We start from the raw sequence: 19137 nt of genomic DNA on the forward strand, positions 1-19137 counted from the left end.
CAGAAGTGCGTATGCAGTGTCCCTTCCTGTGATCCACTGTTGGAGACTAATCCTGTGATGTCGTTTTCCATCAGGAAACAGCATCCAGCCTCAGCTGGTTTGCAGAGCAACACAGCAGTGACTCAGACAACATGCACTTGCCCTTGCCCGCAGCTGGCACGGCGCAAGGGAAGCGAAATGATTTCTGGAAGATTTTGACCCTGTGTGGGTCATCTTCTGATCTGTAAGAAGCCACTCTCTGTGCATTGGCAAACTGCATCCTCAAAGGTCAGCCCAGGTTGCTGGGCCACGACAGAGGTCTTTTCTGGATTTATTAGTCCCTGTGTAGTTTCTGAACTTGGCAGCAAGAATAAGGTTGGAAACAGTTCAAACCAGGGCTGTAGTCCAACCTCTTGCATCTCTGACTGAGGAGAGCCTTTAAATAAGAAGACGAGAATGGAGCTCTCCACCTATGATTGCCTCATCTAGCGGGGAAAGGGGAGGCGAGAGATGAAATTAGTTACCAAGCTACCAATCATTAGACTAAATTCATCATTACAGTACCCCTAAATCTCTTGTCATAGCTATCAAATAGATAGACATGATCAACACACTGGGAAGCTGGTAGCTGTAACATTTAGACATTTAAACACGAGGTGACATTGTTTGCTGGTTTTACTCAAGCAGCATAAACCACTTCTGCAACTATGCTGCTGCCAGGAGATACCTTCCAAATGGCAAATCCACACATGCAAACGTTGACTTGGGCCTCAGTCTCAAGATAAAAGCTTTCTGTGCTTAAAGTATTTCTTACCAAAATTATGTGGCCTGCTGGATCTCAGTAAGCACAGCTTTGTAGCATAGCTTACATGCTGAACTGAAGCTGGGGTATGTGGGCATGGGGATACAAAAACAAGGACCACTGGAGTAGATTTAGAAGCCTGAAGTGTGCAAAAGAAGTCAGATCTTGTGCAGTTTACAGTCTTACCCACATGTAGAGGCAGGTCCCAGTTGGCCACATCTCCGTGCTGTCAGAGTAGAATACTCTCCAACCACGTTCTTTTAGATATTGTGCATGAAGAGAGTTTAATGTTTAATATCAAATTTCCTTATTGAGCATATTTGGCATTACATGGGATTTTGATTTAGCAGGGTGATACAGCAATGTACTGAAATCACATCACAAGCATAATATAGCATTTGCAATATACAGTTGAATCACAGTGCAAACGTGATTCTCATTACTGGTCTCTATATGCTCATCGTCACCATGCTGGGTCTCCCCAGTCGCTGGGAAGAAATATGTTGGTTGAAACCATCTCAAGACCATTGCTCTCTTCAAACTTTGTTTTATCTGTTGTCCAGATTTTACACTTTATGTTGGGCTGAGCCACATATACACCGCCGCCGCTCCTCACCCCTCATGCTGGTCTGGCTTGCTCAGGAAGGCATTATTCTTTGTAAGCTGTCTGAGGGAACCTGATGACTCACTGGTGCAGCTGTCTTATCTAAAACCATGGTAACCCTCCAGTCTCTCTAGTGTGGAGGTAAGTGCAGCTTTCTTTACAGTACATTGTTCCTCAAGCTCATTGTCCTTTTACCCTTCTCTTTGGAGCTCTCCTCCACTGTGGGGGTGTGCTGGTCTGTCAAAAGTGCCCAGGTTTTCAGTACAAGGGAACAATTTATTTCATTTGCCAGATAGTCCAGATGAGATCTAGTATGTTTTCAGCATGGCAGATCACAAGAGCACAATAAGAGTGCAAAGCAGGGCACTGTACCACCTGTCTCATTAAAAAAGGACAGATTGCAATTCCAGTTTTCCTTTAAAAGTGACAGAATATTTTGAATAGGGAATGAAGCATCAGCTACCTGTGAGTGGAAAGCACAAGGAATACAAAAACCTGTCCAATACTCTACAAAATTCAAAACTACTAGTTTGAAAAATATGAGTACCTTTCCAGATGTTTATTCATATCTATTTTTACAATATAATGGCTGACAGTAATTTTTTTGCCTAATATTGATCTAAGAGTTGAAGCCTTAAATTCTATTTCCATTTCATGAATTCTGTTCTTTAAGTCAGGATTAAGTTAATAACTCTGTGTTCTAAATATTCATCCCAAGGTTATCGATACAGACATAATACCAATCAGGAGCCATATCTTATTGTGCTAGACTTTAAACATGTATGAATTAATTACCTAGAGAATGCAAAACCAAAATATAAGCAAGGCGGCTGAAAACCTACAAATAGAAACCAAAAGCTGAGTGTACAAATCATGGCGATAGACAGCAAGTGTTCTCAACACACTAGAGGCTTAGTCATTTGCCTCTATCTCGCAGAATTAAACCTGTCTTGATTCCATCTTGTGAATCTGTCCTTAGTCTTCATATGTGCTAAACATACAAAATTTGAAGTGCTCTTACTTGAGCACTGTCACTATTAAGCATGGGCAAAGGGCTGGGGAGCAGAAAGGGAGAGGTACTGAAATGTGGTGTTCTGCTGCTAATGAAGCACTGCTGAGTGAAGAAAAGAAAGTCATAATTAAAAAAAAAGTTATTATGGAATCCTTCTTTAGGCTAGTAACAGCAGAAAAGGCTCGAGTTTATTTACTGTTTCGTGACTTGTCAGTTCAGTATAAACAAGAACTGTAGCAAGCATAACACATTTTTTAAGCCCCAGTATCATACTCAGCTCACCTCTTCACTTCTCCCAGGAAGAGAAAGGAGGTATGCTTATGACTACACCAAATCTAAGGAGACTCACCACTATACCTAAGCATTCCTCTGCACCTCTGCAACAGGAAGCACAGTTGCTACAGCCTCGATAAAAGCTGGGAATGCTTCTACTACGTGAATGATAGTAACTGATTAGAAGAGTTCAGTGGGGGTTGCTTCATACTGGAGGAGAGGAGAAGCAAAGATCATTCCCATGTTTCTGAATAGACTCCTTTTCTGAAGTAATGCAGATTAGCTAGGGAGAAGAAAATTTTCATCTAAATCATATTTGTTATCTTCTTCTCAAAAAAACCCAACCAACCAAACAAACAAAAAAACCCCAGACCCCCCAAAAGACATAGATTTGATATTGACCATGAAAACATCTAGGGACAGTATTAGAAACAATATTTGAGATATCAGGACAATGAGCTCCTCTTTTAAGCTTTCGATATGACCATAGAGAGCAAAACACTCCTTTGGTTTTATGATGGAATGTAATTCCATCATTACTAAACAGATTGAGGGAAGCTGCTCCTTTCCAGTTTAGTAGCACAATAGAGATAAATTACTTATTATATGTTCTAATATGGCACAGTTTAAAAGAGTACATAGAAATTATGCATGCATTTCCTACATAAAAGGACAGAAGAAAACCAAATTACAACCCTTCTCCCCCCAACCCCGAAAAAATGAAACCATTCTTTATGTGTTAGTCTAGTAGTTATTCCAGCCTGGGATGTTCTTATATTGTAACATCCTTAGACAAGGATTGCTCCTTACTTTTCATAAATTCTAATTCAGAATCTTGTCTGTTTCCAGTATAGATTTAGACCCATGAAAAAACAGCTAAAATTTGAAAAGCATGATATGCAGTACAAGAGAAAGGTGATTTTCTTGCTAATTAAGGTAGCAGAAATTCAAATCTATAGTTATACTAAAGGACATTTAGTAAAAAATAAGGAAAAAATCCCCACAGCAGTAACTCCAAATGAGCAAAATAAGTAAGAGAATCACAAAATCATTTAGGTTGGGAAAGACCCTTAAGATCATCGAGTCCAACTGTAAACCTAGCACTGCCAAGTTGACGCCTAAACTGTGTCCCAAGCGCCACATCCACACATCTTTTAAATACCTCCAGGGATGGGGACTCAACCACTTCCCTGGGCAGCCTGTTCCAGTGCTTGATAACCCTGTCAGTGAAGAAATTTTTCCTAATATCCAATCTAAACCTCCCCTGGTGCAACTTGAGGCCGTTTCCTCTCATCCTATTGCTTTCTACTTGGGAAAAGAGACCGACACCCACCTTGCTACAGCCTCCTTTCAGGTAGTTGTAGAGAGCAACAAGGTCTCCCGTCAGCCTCCTCTTTTCCAGGCCAAACAACCCCAGTTCCCTCAGCCGCTCCTGATAGGACTTGTTCTCTAGACCCTTCACCAGCTTCGTTGCCCTTCTTTGGACACACTCCAGCACCTCAACGTCTGTCTTGTAGTCGGGGGCCCAAAACTGAACACAGTACTCGAGGTGCGGCCTCACCAGTGCTGGGTACAGGGGGATGATCACTTCCCTAGTCTTGCTGGCCGCACTGCTTCTGATACAAGCCAGGATGCTATTGGCCTTCTTGGCCACCTAGGCTCACCGCTGGCTCATGTTCAGGTGGCTGTCGACCAACATCCGCTGGTCCTTCTCCACCAGGCAGCTCTCCAGCCACTCTTCCCCAAGCCTGTAGCGTTACATGGGGTTGTTGTGACCCAAGTGCAGGACCCAGCACTTGGCCTTGCCGAACCTCATACAATTATCCTCAACCCATCGATTCAGTCACAATCTAATATAAAGGTAATAATGTAAAAAAGATTCTATTCTGCCTTCTGCTTAATATGTGCTAACACACTCAAAATTGCTTACGTAGAAATTGGAAGACAGAATCAAAGTTCCCATTTAAGAAATAGGAGGTGGAAAGCAAAATAGAAGCCCAATATATTAGAAAACCTGGCAGCACAGATATTGTGGAATATTTCCTCAAGCCACTAAGAGATTTCAAAACATTAGAACTTCTGAAGAAAAGTTTATACAACTTTGAATACAAAGCAAACAAAATGATAAATGAACAACAGCATGAAAATAATGAGAATTTAAAGTAATTCAAACAAACCTCAGTCATTGCCAGAAGATAAAATACACAAACATATGCATAGTAAATGGGTTTATACAAATCCAAGGAGGCGGGAAAAAAAGCTTTCCTATTGTTACGAACATGTACGTCGTTCCGATTATTTTTTTTTTGGGGGGGGGGTAATTTTTTGTTTACTTTGTAGACTTTACAGCACTGTTTAGCACTTTAACAGCAAGCGGTGTTCCACCATGAGCTGTGACTGAGGCAGAAAAAAATGTCGGGAACCCCGCCCCTCCCCGCTGCAGTCCCCAATCAGGTCGGCTCCCACCGCATAAAGGCCGCGGCGCGGGCAGTCAGCCGCTCACAACCCAGAGCAGCCGAAAAAAGAAGGGCTATGTCCGGGCGAGGCAAGGGCGGGAAGGGGCTCGGCAAGGGGGGCGCCAAGCGCCACCGCAAGGTGCTGCGCGACAACATCCAGGGCATCACCAAGCCGGCCATCCGCCGCCTGGCGCGGCGCGGCGGCGTGAAGCGCATCTCGGGGCTGATCTACGAGGAGACGCGCGGCGTGCTGAAGGTCTTCCTGGAGAACGTGATCCGCGACGCCGTCACCTACACCGAGCACGCCAAGAGGAAGACGGTGACGGCCATGGACGTGGTCTACGCCCTCAAGCGCCAGGGACGCACCCTCTACGGCTTCGGCGGCTAAAGCTTTCTGCTTCCGGACCATCTCGAGAACCCCAAGGCTCTTTTAAGGGCCGCCCACTTAAGCTGAAAAAGAGCTGTGTTGCTTCTAAGCTGTTAAAAAAAGGAAAGTGAACGTATTCAATTGTTTACGATAACTATGCCTTTAACTGGTAAATCACTGTATAGATGGCTCTTGAGCAGTGCTTGAGTACTTAGTAATTAACCGAATGTGTATTGCTAACACGTTAGGAACTGTTAAATAAACGAGGGAACATAGAAAGCTATTAATTTCGGTATCAAAGTAATTAGAATCTAATGAGTTTAGGACTTTGTTTACTTATTCTCCGAAAAATCGAGCTGAATAGGACAACACCCTAAACTTATGCTCCTGCTTTCAGCGGGTGAGCTAGCCCGGCTCAGGCAGTTACACATCGCCCCGCGGGCAGCTCTCTTTGTATTTTTTCACTAATGGAATAAACAGTAGCAGAAGTAGATAATGTATTGACTGATATATAACTTATTGGGCTTGTTTAAATTATGTTAATCTCTCTACCTGATGCTCGGCAGGTGGAAGCGTACGGGCGCGGGGTGGTCGCCCCCTGAACTCCTCATAAAATTTTAAATACTGGAATGATACCAAGTCTGTCCTCTGAAAGTGTTTTTTTAGGAAGTCATCCGTTACTCTTTCTGTGTCTGGTGTGTTAAAGCTTAGGAAGCTTTTTCTTTCAACTTAAGGCTGCTGAAGCCAGAGCAGTTCTCTGTATCTAGTGCCACTACCAGTCCTCCCTTCGCCCAAAAGCTGTTCTCTATTCGGGCTGTGAGGACAACTCTCCTAGCTAGGAAAACATAGCGGACATGTGCAGTGGGAGAAATAGAAAGCTTATGGAGTTTGTGTTTCAGCAAGCAACAGCCTGGGAATACTTCTTATGCTGAAAGAAATTCAAAGTCGTTGAAAATATTATCCCTTGAATTAGAGCATTTTCATGTGCAATTCATCTCGATCCAGAAGTATTTACCATACTAGCTACAGTGTTACTTTCTACTACTTCAAGATTAAAGTTATTCTATGTATAAAAAAAACCCAAATCGGACACCCCTTCCCACTCCCTCCCCCCCCCCCCAAAAAAAAAAAAAGCCTAAGCCCCAAAATACCGTTATAAGCATTCCTATTGAGGAAAACCAGTACACCACTTTATTTTTTTATTTTTCAAAGCTCACGTCTCAGTGAGTTAGAACAAAATAAATATTAATCATCTATGCGTTCAGGACAGTATAATTTACAATTAACTATTTCCCGCTTGAACAATTTTCGCTAAAGGTTTTCATTTTCGATACAGACTATAAAAATTGTTATAAGAAATGGGTAAAACCGAAAAGAGGAGCGGCGAGTGCAAGACGGGGGGAGGGTGAGCGCCGTTGGCGGTTGGTGAAAAGGCGCGCTTTCGGGGCGCGGGCTTTTGGAATTTGAAAGTATCCAATAACAACGGCGCATTGCCGCCAGCCAATCAGAGATGAGAACATGCTATAAAAGCCGGCGCGGCAACGGAACCCTGCCATTCCAAACCGGCGGCTCTGAGGGGTGGCTCCGGTCCCTGAGAGCGATGGCGCGGACGAAGCAGACGGCGCGTAAGTCGACGGGCGGGAAGGCGCCCCGCAAGCAGCTGGCCACCAAGGCGGCCCGCAAGAGCGCGCCGGCCACGGGCGGCGTGAAGAAGCCGCACCGGTACCGGCCCGGCACGGTGGCGCTGCGCGAGATCCGGCGCTACCAGAAGTCGACGGAGCTGCTGATCCGCAAGCTGCCCTTCCAGCGCCTGGTGCGGGAGATAGCGCAGGACTTCAAGACGGACCTGCGCTTCCAGAGCTCGGCCGTGATGGCGCTGCAGGAGGCGAGCGAGGCCTACCTGGTGGGGCTCTTCGAGGACACCAACCTCTGCGCCATCCACGCCAAGCGCGTCACCATCATGCCCAAGGACATCCAGCTGGCCCGCCGCATCCGCGGCGAGCGCGCCTGAGCCTCCTGCCGCAGGCCTCAGTTCTGTGATCCTTCATTCCCGCGCTCTAAAGGCTCTTTTAAGAGCCACCACATTGCAAAAGAGGGCTGTGACACGCTCTTTGATAGTTGGATACAAGGTTAGATCATCTTGAAGTTCTTTGAAGGTAGTGTAAGATTCTGCGACTGTTATATACACACCAATACTGCTAGCATTTAGTTTGTTTCCCTCCCACTGTACCCAGCTCTGTGCTCAGCTGATTTCTGTGGACACTTTTGTCTATAGGCCCTTGCAATCAGACACCACAATTCCAGTGAAAATGTGTTTATAAGCCTTCCTAAGCAATTTTCTCAATCTGCTTGATCTTTTGAGCAGACTGGTACATGCTGTTACAGTGAGAGGCTTGGAAGTGTCTGATTGACTACATAGAAAAAGTAACTGCACAAATCAGAAAAAGGAGTGCTCAGATCAGGTAAATGAATCATACTTTTCATTTAATAATCATGGCAAGAGCTATAATCTTAAGATAAAAAAAAAAGTACAGTAGGACAGAAAGCCTATGAGAATTCTTCCCCGGCCCCAGATTTCATACTTCCTGTAACATATTTTACTTTGCAATGTTTTTATTAAGCAATGGAGGTTTTTTACTTTTAAGCAATGTAGAAAGCATAACCTGGATTAGCATTGGAATCTAAGCTTCAAACAGGTTTTTATTAAAGAAAAACTGATGTAAATATACGCTATCATTGCTCTTGCTAGGATATACTCTAAAAATACTAGCACTGTATTAGATGTCTGAGAGCTCTACCTCTCAAAGTATGAGATGAATAAAACCAATGTTTTAAGACAAGCCTAATGCAACACATAAAAATGAGAAATTCAATGACTTAGTCTAATTGCGATTTGTAGTCTCAATTTTCTTTGTTTGCTTTATGACTTTGAGGAAAGGCTGGAGTAGAGGACAAACTAGAACTTGGAAACAAGCAATCTGGTGGATGTTCATAGGAAGTCATTGTCCTGCCTGCCGCCCCCCCCCCCCCCCCATTTTCCAAATAAATGGAGAGCATCAGCACAGGGGAAATTTTCATAGCTTTCGTCTGGGACCAAAACAGCTGGGGGAAAGGAAGCAAGGAAGCGGCTGTCAAGTCTTGGCAGCTTTGTAACCGATGAGAGGCCTGTAGGAAATATGCTTATGTGGTTTGGAGGATTGAGGACAAGCGTTTTGTGTTTGATGATAAAAAGGTGAAGTCAGTAGAGGAATACACATGGAGGGATCAGAAGGTTAACATTTACTAGAGTTTAGTTGATTTAATAAAGTTTCGTCATCAGGAAATTACATTTGGCCTTCACTTCAATTTCTTGTTTGATTGTGTCAAGTCTTGCAGGCTCTAGCTGTTTTAGTATTTCAGAGAAGTCACCTTTTCTATTCTTTCACAAATAAAACATTCAGATTCCTACAGGTTTTGCTTCTTTGCTGTCACAGCATCTTTTCCTCTGCTCTTGATAATGGCTTCTGGCCTGTCCAATACACTTCTGGAAATGTTACCAGCCAAATCGGTCCGACATGAGAATTCATTTATTTGAGTATGGCATCTGGGGAGCCCTGCGAAAAGTTTCATAGGGTGTTCAGAAACACTACATAGAAGGTAAAACATGGTAGATACAACTGATATTTATAGCATAATGATGTAGGTATGAATGTATATTCACACACATATGTGCACACATTCTATACGTATATACACACTTACATATACTTTTCCTTCACTCACAAATTTTAATTCTTCTCAGAATCCATCTGCCTCTGTCTCTTTCCCAGTCCCCTCTGCCCCAGCACCACCCAGTTTTATCCATCTGGCTTTATTTTTTGAGGTTCCCACAATACAACACGGTAGATCAAATGAAAGAAGCTACTTCGCAGTCGGACTAGATGATCATTGTAGGTCCCTTCCAACTGAAATATTCTAGTCTATTAATCTCTTTGTACATCACCACTTGCAGAGTAAGGGGTGACAATTTTATAAAGTTGAAAGTGGAAGTGCTCCTGCTGGAATAGCACAGAGACTGTGCCTATAAGTGTAATTTGAAAGGAATTACAAATATATACACATTCTAAGACTTCAGCAGGCTCCATCCTGATTGTAATTGTTCCACACCAGCAGCGCATTATTAACTGAAATGAATTAAGTTTGGAGCTAGGCACTGCTTTGAGGTGTTGAAGTGTTCGAGGCCAGGTTGGATGGGGCTTGGAGCAACCTGGTCTAGTGGAAGGTGTCCCTGCCCATGGCAGGGGGGTTGGAACTAGATGATTTTTAAGGTTCCTTCCAACCCAAACCATTCTGTGATTCTGTGAGGTTAGCAGAAGTTACAATGTCTAAAACCTCAGACTTGTTACAATTGTAAATAAAGAGTGAGGTCACAGGGTGAACAAAAATGACCTTACTGGAATAAACACTAGTGCCTGCTTATAGTGCAAATAAATAGAGGTGAAATCTCTCTTAAAACATACTTTTATACATTCTGGTTGAAAGCTACAAAATAAATTAAAAAAAAAATAGAGTAGCATATCTGTCCACCTTAGACTGCACAGCCATTGCATTCATCCCTTGGTAACATTGAAGCTCTTTTTACTTCCATTGCAACCACCTGGTTTCAAAATAAGGCCATGAAGAGCCACAAACTCATTTGGGGGCCTTTATGTAGAGCCAAAAAAAAAGGAGTCAAAAAAACCCACCCAACAGGAAAGAAACCCCCAAACCAACCTTAATCTGGGCTGATTGCTACACTCGGTGAGTCTTTCTACTGTCTTTTCTCATCTATCTGAGTGCATCTATACTGCAGAGAGCACTCCCAAGAGAAAGCATCCAAATGCTGCCCAGCAGCCTCTAATGACAACGGGTGACAGCTCTGCCTTCTGATAGCACCCTTCAGTGCTACCCAGCACTCAGGGCTGTTACAGCCCAGGTACCAGCTGTGACCTTTCGCAGCTGGGGAGAAGACAGGAAGATGTTTCCCAAAATTATGGTAGACACTGCTGTTACTCTCCATTATGAATCTGAGGCCTAAGTTTTAACTTTCTATTTTAATACTGAGGACATTATTAAGCTGGTCACTCTTGTGTGCATGTCTCACAGCATTTGGGCAAAGGTAGGTCCCTAGAAGGAAGGTTGAAAGCTCTATACATATATACATCTATCCTGCCAGTATCTTCTGAAGAATCCTAGAAACCTGACTGCAGAAATCTGACAACTCTGCATATTTTCTGACTGCATAGAATCTTGTAATCCCTATCTAGGGAAGTGCAAGTTCAAAGAGAAGTAGATGTACGCTCATTATTGGAAAAATACACAGATTTCCACTCCAAGATTTTTATAAAACTCTCATTAAAAACACCCCCCCCCCCCCCAAAAAAAAAAAAGTACTCAGGAAGTGCATAAACTTCCCCCCCCCCCCCGTTTTGTATTATCAATGGTAACAGATCTGGACAAACTTTAAAGTTATTCCTGTGTACAACACTTTTCACCCATAGTTTCCTGGCCTCTTTAGGTATGTTTCTGTGCTGTGAGAAGGAAGCCCGCATCCCTTCAGCATAGTTGTCCATCATTTTGAGACCAGCCTCAAAACCCATCTTTTGAGACAGATATTCTTGCTCCTGGTATTAACAAGTGCTGGAGCAAGAGGGCAGTTCCCTTCAAAATGGGCTGCCTTAGCCAGGTTCAACAGTAACACAGTTCCGGAGAGCTGCAGGAAGTTTCTTCTCTTGCCTAGACCCAGCCAGCCAGGAGAGTTTAAGGCCCAGAGCTCCTGAGTCTGGGGCCATCCCAGACAGAGCCGTGTCCCACCTGCCTTCTCCCTCAATGCTGTTTCAAGCCCAGCATAGTCACAGCAGTGTAAAAACCTCCATCCTGCCTGATGTTCTCTGCTCACTGTCCTTAAACTAATATATTGACACACACCTCTCCCCTAATTTTGTTTTTCTTTCTCCTACCAGTGTTCATAAAGTGCCTGTTACTCCCCTTCAGTATTCACAAAGCACCTCAGGGAATCGCAGAGCAGAAAATGTAGAGCCATGTAGGGTTTATAAAAAATAAATATTTATATGCAGGCAATATAGCAAAAAAAAAGAGGGAAAAAACAACCAAAAGAAGAGTTAGGACCATAAAACAACATGCTACAGTTCCGGAAAAAAAAAAAATAAAGCACTGTTACTTCTAAAGCATGGCCACTGGAAAACAGTGCGACAGCTCTTTTTCTTGCTGATGGAGTGGCTCTTAAAAGAGCCTTTGGGTCTTTGTGGGCCGCCTCGGTGTCTGCCGGCAGCAGGGGGGGGCTGCGGCAGGAGGCTCAGGCGCGCTCGCCGCGGATGCGGCGGGCCAGCTGGATGTCCTTGGGCATGATGGTGACGCGCTTGGCGTGGATGGCGCAGAGGTTGGTGTCCTCGAAGAGCCCCACCAGGTAGGCCTCGCTCGCCTCCTGCAGCGCCATCACGGCCGAGCTCTGGAAGCGCAGGTCCGTCTTGAAGTCCTGCGCGATCTCCCGCACCAGGCGCTGGAAGGGCAGCTTGCGGATCAGCAGCTCCGTCGACTTCTGGTAGCGCCGGATCTCGCGCAGCGCCACCGTGCCGGGCCGGTACCGGTGCGGCTTCTTCACGCCGCCCGTGGCCGGCGCGCTCTTGCGGGCCGCCTTGGTGGCCAGCTGCTTGCGGGGCGCCTTCCCGCCCGTCGACTTACGCGCCGTCTGCTTCGTCCGCGCCATCCGCTACCCACTACAAGCCCCTGCCTGAGAGACAGAATGAGCGGCAGAAGCCGCCCAGCGCCCTATTTATAGCGCCGCCTCGTCTCTGATTGGACGACGGAAGCGCGACCTCATTGGGTGCCGTGAAAATCCCAGCCGGGGCCCAAGGAAGCCGCATTCGCCGCTGCCTCCACCCCCGCTTCTCCCCCACCCCGGCTCCGACCCCGCTGCGACTCACGGGTGCTTCGGTGCGCGCCCAAGGCCTGGGGGTGGGCGGGTTTCAAACGCAGCGCTCGCATCTCTTCTGCTTCTCCGGCTTTCCCTCTCCGCCAGGCTCCTGACATCAAAAGCCCTGTGGGCTCAAATGTGGGCTTTTAAGGCTCAAATTCAGGAGCTGTTCTTAAAACCGCTAATTATTTTAAGAGTTATTTTTGGTGGGCTGGTTATAAAAGAAGGAAAAAGTTCCTTCAATACCGTACAGATCCCCCTCTTACAGTAACAGGCACATTATCCTCAAGGGAAACATCGCCCGGTATCTCAGAACACAGCGACAGACGCTTAAGAAATCCTACAATGCAAGTTTGTAGCTGTAACAAGTATGTAACAAGCTGTAACAATCGAGAAGCATCTTTTCAGCTATTTTTCTCATGTTATTTTCTTTTCTCAGGAAAATCGGCATGAGAGCGCATAAGTACTGTCAAGTAAAATCGTGACTTTGAGAACAGGCAATGAATTTATTTGTGAAATGAAGGGTTTAAAAGGAATACGGAATTACCCTATTATCTAATTTGCCTACTCCTTCAGGTTGTGACATAACCAGAAGTGACCACGAATATTTGCTGATCACTGCTGTTTGTAAGCGGTCAATGACTTCCGATAGTTTTATCTAAACCTGAAAAAGGGGTTTTGCCGTTTTTAACTCCGGTAACGAAGGAAAGACTTCAGAAGTCCTCTCTATGTGAGGATGAGAAAAGCCTTCGCTCAAGAATCCTTTTGACGCGTTTTCTTAAAATGTGTTGCTAGGGGCGTAATTTTTAGGTCATGTTCCCCTCCCCCCCATGTACTCTAGAACACTAGAATAGATTTACTCATGAAATTGCTGTTAAAAAAAAATACTGACAAGGAACTAAGAACAGGTTATAGCAAAGAAAAAAGTTTATTTAGAAGCATCAGGAAGAAAATGTTCGTCTCGGGGCTACTTCCGTAATTTTTCTCGAGGTGATAAATTGGTTTCCCTTTCTTCCTTGCAGTAGATTATATACTCAGTTAAGTAAAGATTTTAGAACACAAGACACTGAAAAATATTGCAGATTACTATACTTAAATCGGCGAAGATTAAAAGAAACACTCAGTTGATTACTAAGAGCACTTAAATTGATTTTAGTGGGGTACAACATTTGCAAGGGAATTTAAGGAGCACACAAAGAAAACAGCATCTCTTTTACGCAGCATAGACAACTTCGGCACTAACAGCAAATTTAAACCATTAGATCGTACTTATCGAATCATAAGGCCTTTTAGTAGTACTCTGTAATTATCAATTTTAACAACTTTGGAAATTGAATAGCAGACGCTTCCAATGTCCTTTCAGAAGAAACAATGTTGCAGCTCCTCTTAGAGGGAAGTGGGCGGCCCTTAAAAGAGCCTTGGGGTTCTCGAGATGGTCCGGAAGCAGAAAGCTTTAGCCGCCGAAGCCGTAGAGGGTGCGTCCCTGGCGCTTGAGGGCGTAGACCACGTCCATGGCCGTCACCGTCTTCCTCTTGGCGTGCTCGGTGTAGGTGACGGCGTCGCGGATCACGTTCTCCAGGAAGACCTTCAGCACGCCGCGCGTCTCCTCGTAGATCAGCCCCGAGATGCGCTTCACGCCGCCGCGCCGCGCCAGGCGGCGGATGGCCGGCTTGGTGATGCCCTGGATGTTGTCGCGCAGCACCTTCCGGTGGCGCTTGGCGCCCCCCTTGCCGAGCCCCTTCCCGCCCTTGCCTCGCCCGGACATGGCAGCGCTGAAACCCCAGGGAAAGGAGTGTAGGGAGAGCGAGATGGCGCGGCGGCCTTTATGCGGTGGGAGCCGACCTGATTGGGGACTGCAGCCCGGAGGGGCGGGGCTTGGCGCTCGCTCCCTCGGGATCTCCCTGCTTTCCCTATCGCGCGCCCCGCTAGCACAAAAATGCGGGTTTCCTGCCAGTTTCCCTTCCCGCGGCTCCAGCGGTTGGATGTTGCCGCCCTTTTTCGGTACGTTCGTTTTTTTCGGATAGCAAAGTCGTTAGGCCTGTGTATATAATAGTTTATGCATTTTTAAAAATTTTTGATATGTCGTGATCATTTAGAAATAAAACCTCGATCATAGAAAGGTCTCCCAGTTACTGAATCACTTAAATCACTCTCTGATTTTTTACTCTGTTGTTTTAAAATACGGGTATGTGTTATGTATTGCAATTTCACCTGGTTGCATTGATTTGCACATGTGGCTTCAGTGTTTTAAACAGCTGCTCCATCTGTTTTTTTTAATGGCGCATCTTGCAGCAAAATCTGTCCAATCGTGTTTCTGAGAAATTCTACACCTCCTTGAATTTCTTCCTCATCTCCATTTCCTGCCCTTTCTGACCGTTTTCTCAAGGAGAGTTTAGCAGTAAAGGTATGCTAATCCAGAGTTTAACGCTTACTTGCTCCACTTTAACTTATTAAGGTAAAACGGTTCTTTTGGATGAATATTTTTACAGTACTTTCCATTCTTGTGGTGGCACAGACAGTAATGTAGCTATTTTTTAGAGAGATTGAAAAATTAAGTACATAAAAAAAAGTATGTTTTTGTCCTTCAGGGGCAGCTATTCAACTCTGGTTTTGCTTTGTCTTGGGGAGGAAAATCTTCTGAGGTTTTACTGTTGAAAACAAGAAGCTGTATTTAACAAAAATCATTCAGTAGCTGGCTTTCGACCTGAAAATGATCAGGAAGGGTGAAAAAAATTTCCGGTATTGAGCGTTTGCTGCCCTCTCATGGACGTTGTTTGTGTTGTTTTTTTTTTCCCTTACAAGTTGAGAGGCTTGATATAATGTATCCTTTCCTAAAGATACAACATAAGGTTTATCAATAATCAGTCTCTATTTTCCCATAGGCCACAGATACATATGTTGCATATGCTAACAGAGAAATCACTTTTCCAGTGGCCCGTCACTGGCAGATGAAAGTAGTCTGCCATGTTGTTCATGCACAATCTTTTCAGCGTAGACCCAAAGGAAACCCAAATGGGGCAAGACAAACACCACGACGCTGAAGGAGACATCCTAAAGCCTCAAACCAGTAACAAATGTCCTGTTCCACAAGGAACTTGACAGTATCCTAAGCTGGGCTATGGCGATAATTCTAGAGTACAGTGGGGATGTCACGGCTAAGTTCATGGTGTTCTCTTTCCTAAGGCCAGTTTGGTTCTTCCAGGGAGGGAAGTTCAGGGACCATGACTGGACTGCTGTGGGAGACCAGGCCACTGTGAGAAACTGGGCACTGTAGTCAGGTCCTCTGTCATTCCCAGGAGATTTTGAGAGTAAGGTGACTGTATCCTGCACTGGTGAGGAAAGACACTTTGTGTAACTATGCTGCAGGCTTTATTGCTCTCTGAGTACCCAGGCAAGCCCCCAGGATGTTACTAACAGGGTAGTTTAGCACTACCTGCTGCAGAGCTCCCTGAACCCACTCTGCCCTGAAAATCCCCTGGGAGTTATTACCACTTGCAGATCCCTGCCATGAGGTTACCAGACAATCCTGGGCTGCACCAAATCACCTCCCCATGCAGTCCCTGATGAGTTGTCCAGCTCTGGAAAGCTGAGGATTTGTTCCTACTTTTTTTCATGGGATAAAATTAAGTTAGAGCTTGATACTATTATCCTGCTCCACAAGGAGCTACTTCTGCCCAGGAATCTGTGACTACATATAATATTTTGCCCTGTCTGCTTGTCTCCTTGTCTGTCTCTGTGTCTCCATGCTCTCCTTGGCAAAATGTCAGAACCCATTTGGAAATGGATTTTTTAAGAATAAGCAGATACATACTTGTTCATAGCACTCTTTTTTCACTCATGACAGAAATTCATCTCATAAAGTGAAGCAAGGTTGGAGCAGAGTTTCCTCTCTTCTTCCCTCCCACGTGATTCCAAATTATATATCAAATTTCATCTGGTCTACTAAGTCTGCCTAATAAACTGTAACTGTAACTTGAACTAACCCTTGTGCTGTGGGTAGGGACATCTTTCAAGTGAAAGCCCCGTCCAACCTAACTTTGAACACTTCCAGGGATGAGGCATCCACAACTTCTCTGGGCAACCTCTTCCAATGTCTCACCACCTTCATAATAAAAAATTTCTTCCTTATGTCCAATCGAAATCTACCCTCTCTCAGTTTAAAACCATTTTGCCTTGGCCTGTCACTTCAGGCCCTTCTGAAAAGTCTTTTCCCATCTTATAAGCTCCGTTCATATACTGAAAGGCTGCAACAAGGTCTTGCCTCAGCCTTCTCTTCTCCAGCCTGAAAAACCCCAACTATCTCAGCTTTCCTTCATGGGAAAGGTGTTCCAGCCCTCTGTTTTTCTGGCCCTTCATGAGGTTCACATGGGCCCGCTCCTCAAGTCTGTCAAGGTCCCTCTGGATGGCATCCCTTCCCTCTAGCAAATCAGCTGCATCACTCGACTTGGTGTCATCCACAGACTTGCTGAGGGTGCACTCCATCCCACTATCTCTGTCACTGATGAAGATATTAAACAATATTTGTCCCAGTACAGACCCCTGAGGGACACCACTTGTTACTGGTTTCCATTAGACATTGAGCTATTGGCTGTAACTCTTTGGATACAGCCATCCAGCCAATTCCTTATCCATTTTACAATCCATCCATCAAATCCATATTTCTCCAAGATCATTGTGGAGGACCATTTCAAAGGCCTTACAGAAGTCCAGGTAGATGACATCAGTTGCTCTTTCCTTATCCACTGATGCAGTCACTCCATTGTAGGAGGCCACTAGATTAGTCAGGCATGATTTGCCCTTGGTGAAGCCATATTTGCTGTCTCTAATGATCTCCCTGTCTTCCATATGTTTTGACATAGCTTCCAGGAGGATCCGTTCCATCATCTTACCAGGCACTGAGGTGAGGCTGACTGGTCTGTAGGTCCCAGGGTCCTCTTTATTATCCTTGTAAAAAATGGCTGTGATATTCCCTTTTCTCCCATCTCTGGGAGACAAATATTTAAGGACTTAAGAACCAAGAGGCCAAAGGCAGGCAACTGGGGAATGGGCACAGAGTTCTGTTACGAAGACAGTAAATCCACGGCAGAGAAAACAGAGAAGCAGGGAAGATGTGGCAAAACACTGCAGTGGCAATGGGAATGTGCATTGTTACTAGGGCAGTTACATACAACTGAGCATGAATATGCAATATGCAGATTAAGTATATACAGCCTTGGCTGACTAGTGCCAGCGTACACTGGTTGCTGAAAGAACAAGAGGAACTCCTTTTTTTATGGTTAGTGCAGGTCCTGACCTATGCTTTGTTTATTTTTGTTATTTCCAGTGTTTGATGAGAACAATAGTCCTATTATTATTTTTCTACATTTAATTTTTTCCACAGCTCTTGGCAGACCAATCCTGAAATCATTGAAAAGCAAACCCTGCAGTTCTTTGAAAAACCAAGCACCGGGGTTTCATTGGTGTCCCAGCACGAGGCCTGCAGGAGTGATGAACAAAACTCTCATGGGAATGGACGTGCACAGAGATCACAAAAAAATATGCAAAGTGAAAATCAGAATAAACCAGAACTCCACATCTAGAAAAAGTTGTCCAAAATTGGCTATGGAGAGTGAATTGGGATCCCAGGAGAGTCACACTGACGACTTTGTTGTGCTTTGACAAGTTCTGGAGAAGAGGGATCTCAAATCCCCACAGAGAAATGTGACTGGTATCCCCAGTGCCCAGAATTGGACTGGGTGCGTTGTGATCCAGGTAGTAAAAAAGAAACTTGTGGCGGAAAAACTATATTGTGTAACCTTGCCAAGTCAAAGATGTCTAAGTGAAAAGTGGTCCTGCACCTGAACTCAATCTGGTCCGAATGCGAGCAGCAGAGAACAGCTCTAGTATTAATGATACTCATATTGCACTCTTACTTTTGGGGACTCCACACTGGCTGTCGCCACCTTCCTGTCCATAGACTATAGCTGTCTCCCACTCAGCTCCTTTCTTTTGAGAACCTGTAAACTTAGTCTTGAAATGGACATATTTACATCTCTCCATTTGTTCAGCCCAGGATGCTATGAAGGGCTTTTTCTTTGCTTTATTCGGTTCAGGGTGCTCACTACTACTGAGACTGTGCAAGAACAGCATATGCCTATTTTAACCATCTTTGTGCCTGAACAAACATCGTTCAGCCTTTTATCGAAGACTAGCTTGCAGTTTTCTCTAACAAATGCAGAAGCTTTTTTATGTTAGTATTAGAAGAGTTCCACTTGAAATAAAACTCCAGCTTTAATGTTTTCAAGAAGTGAGCCTCTAAGAGAGACCTTTTTATTGTTCTTCAAAGACATGCTGAGGCCATGCAGAATAAACTCTTACTCTCACGTGACAACAACTACAGTAAAGGACACAGAGATACACAAAAAGCACAGGAGTAACAGAACCCACTAACAGAGATCAAAGAGGTATAGATACACATGTACAGAAATTACCTGGTTTTGTGGTAATCTGACAGACAATTTGGCTTTGGGGTGACTAATGCCCATGAAAAATTCTGGAACCCTATAATACGAAAGTGTTCATCAGTACAAATTGATTTACTAGTCTGTGAGGAAGAAACTTGACTTTAACAGAATTTTTGCCAGGTTGCTGAGAGTCTGTTCTGCTATATGTAGACCTTTATCTAACTCACAGATTCATTTACCATTACTTTC

General features: G+C 44.5%; 4 protein-coding genes across 4 annotated transcripts; 2 read left to right on the forward strand and 2 right to left on the reverse strand.

Annotated features, from left to right (window-relative positions):
• Positions 1-5170: 5170 nt before the first annotated feature.
• LOC104011689 (histone H4) lies at positions 5171-5570 on the forward strand. The gene has a single exon (XM_087766132.1). It carries the CDS (start codon positions 5203-5205, stop codon positions 5512-5514), a length of 312 nt encoding a protein of 103 aa, XP_087622258.1. The 5' UTR covers positions 5171-5202; the 3' UTR covers positions 5515-5570.
• Positions 5571-7079: 1509 nt separating this feature from the next.
• Positions 7080-8053, forward strand: LOC148054623 (histone H3). Its single transcript, XM_087765773.1, has one exon. The coding sequence runs from the start codon at positions 7094-7096 to the stop codon at positions 7502-7504; it is 411 nt and encodes a 136-aa protein (XP_087621899.1). The 5' UTR covers positions 7080-7093; the 3' UTR covers positions 7505-8053.
• A 3643-nt stretch (positions 8054-11696) lies between these two features.
• Positions 11697-12261, reverse strand: LOC148054624 (histone H3). Its single transcript, XM_087765743.1, has one exon. It carries the CDS (start codon positions 12236-12238, stop codon positions 11828-11830), a length of 411 nt encoding a protein of 136 aa, XP_087621869.1. The 5' UTR covers positions 12239-12261; the 3' UTR covers positions 11697-11827.
• Positions 12262-13354: 1093 nt separating this feature from the next.
• Positions 13355-14255, reverse strand: LOC148054625 (histone H4). Its single transcript, XM_087767533.1, has one exon. The coding sequence runs from the start codon at positions 14208-14210 to the stop codon at positions 13899-13901; it is 312 nt and encodes a 103-aa protein (XP_087623659.1). The 5' UTR covers positions 14211-14255; the 3' UTR covers positions 13355-13898.
• Between the last annotated feature and the right edge of the window lie 4882 nt (positions 14256-19137).

The sequence above is a fragment of the Nipponia nippon genome, unplaced genomic scaffold (assembly GCF_047370975.1).
Source record: "Nipponia nippon isolate SJK-2023a ecotype South Korea unplaced genomic scaffold, ASM4737097v1 scaffold_3, whole genome shotgun sequence".
In the NCBI taxonomy this organism is placed as follows: Eukaryota; Metazoa; Chordata; class Aves; order Pelecaniformes; family Threskiornithidae; genus Nipponia; species Nipponia nippon.

Coding starts and splice junctions, on each gene's coding strand:
- LOC104011689 (XM_087766132.1), top strand. CDS start 5,203: ATGTCCGGGCGAGGCAAGGGCGGGAAGGGGCTCGGCAAGGGGGGCGCC.
- LOC148054623 (XM_087765773.1), top strand. CDS start 7,094: ATGGCGCGGACGAAGCAGACGGCGCGTAAGTCGACGGGCGGGAAGGCG.
- LOC148054624 (XM_087765743.1), bottom strand. CDS start 12,238: ATGGCGCGGACGAAGCAGACGGCGCGTAAGTCGACGGGCGGGAAGGCG.
- LOC148054625 (XM_087767533.1), bottom strand. CDS start 14,210: ATGTCCGGGCGAGGCAAGGGCGGGAAGGGGCTCGGCAAGGGGGGCGCC.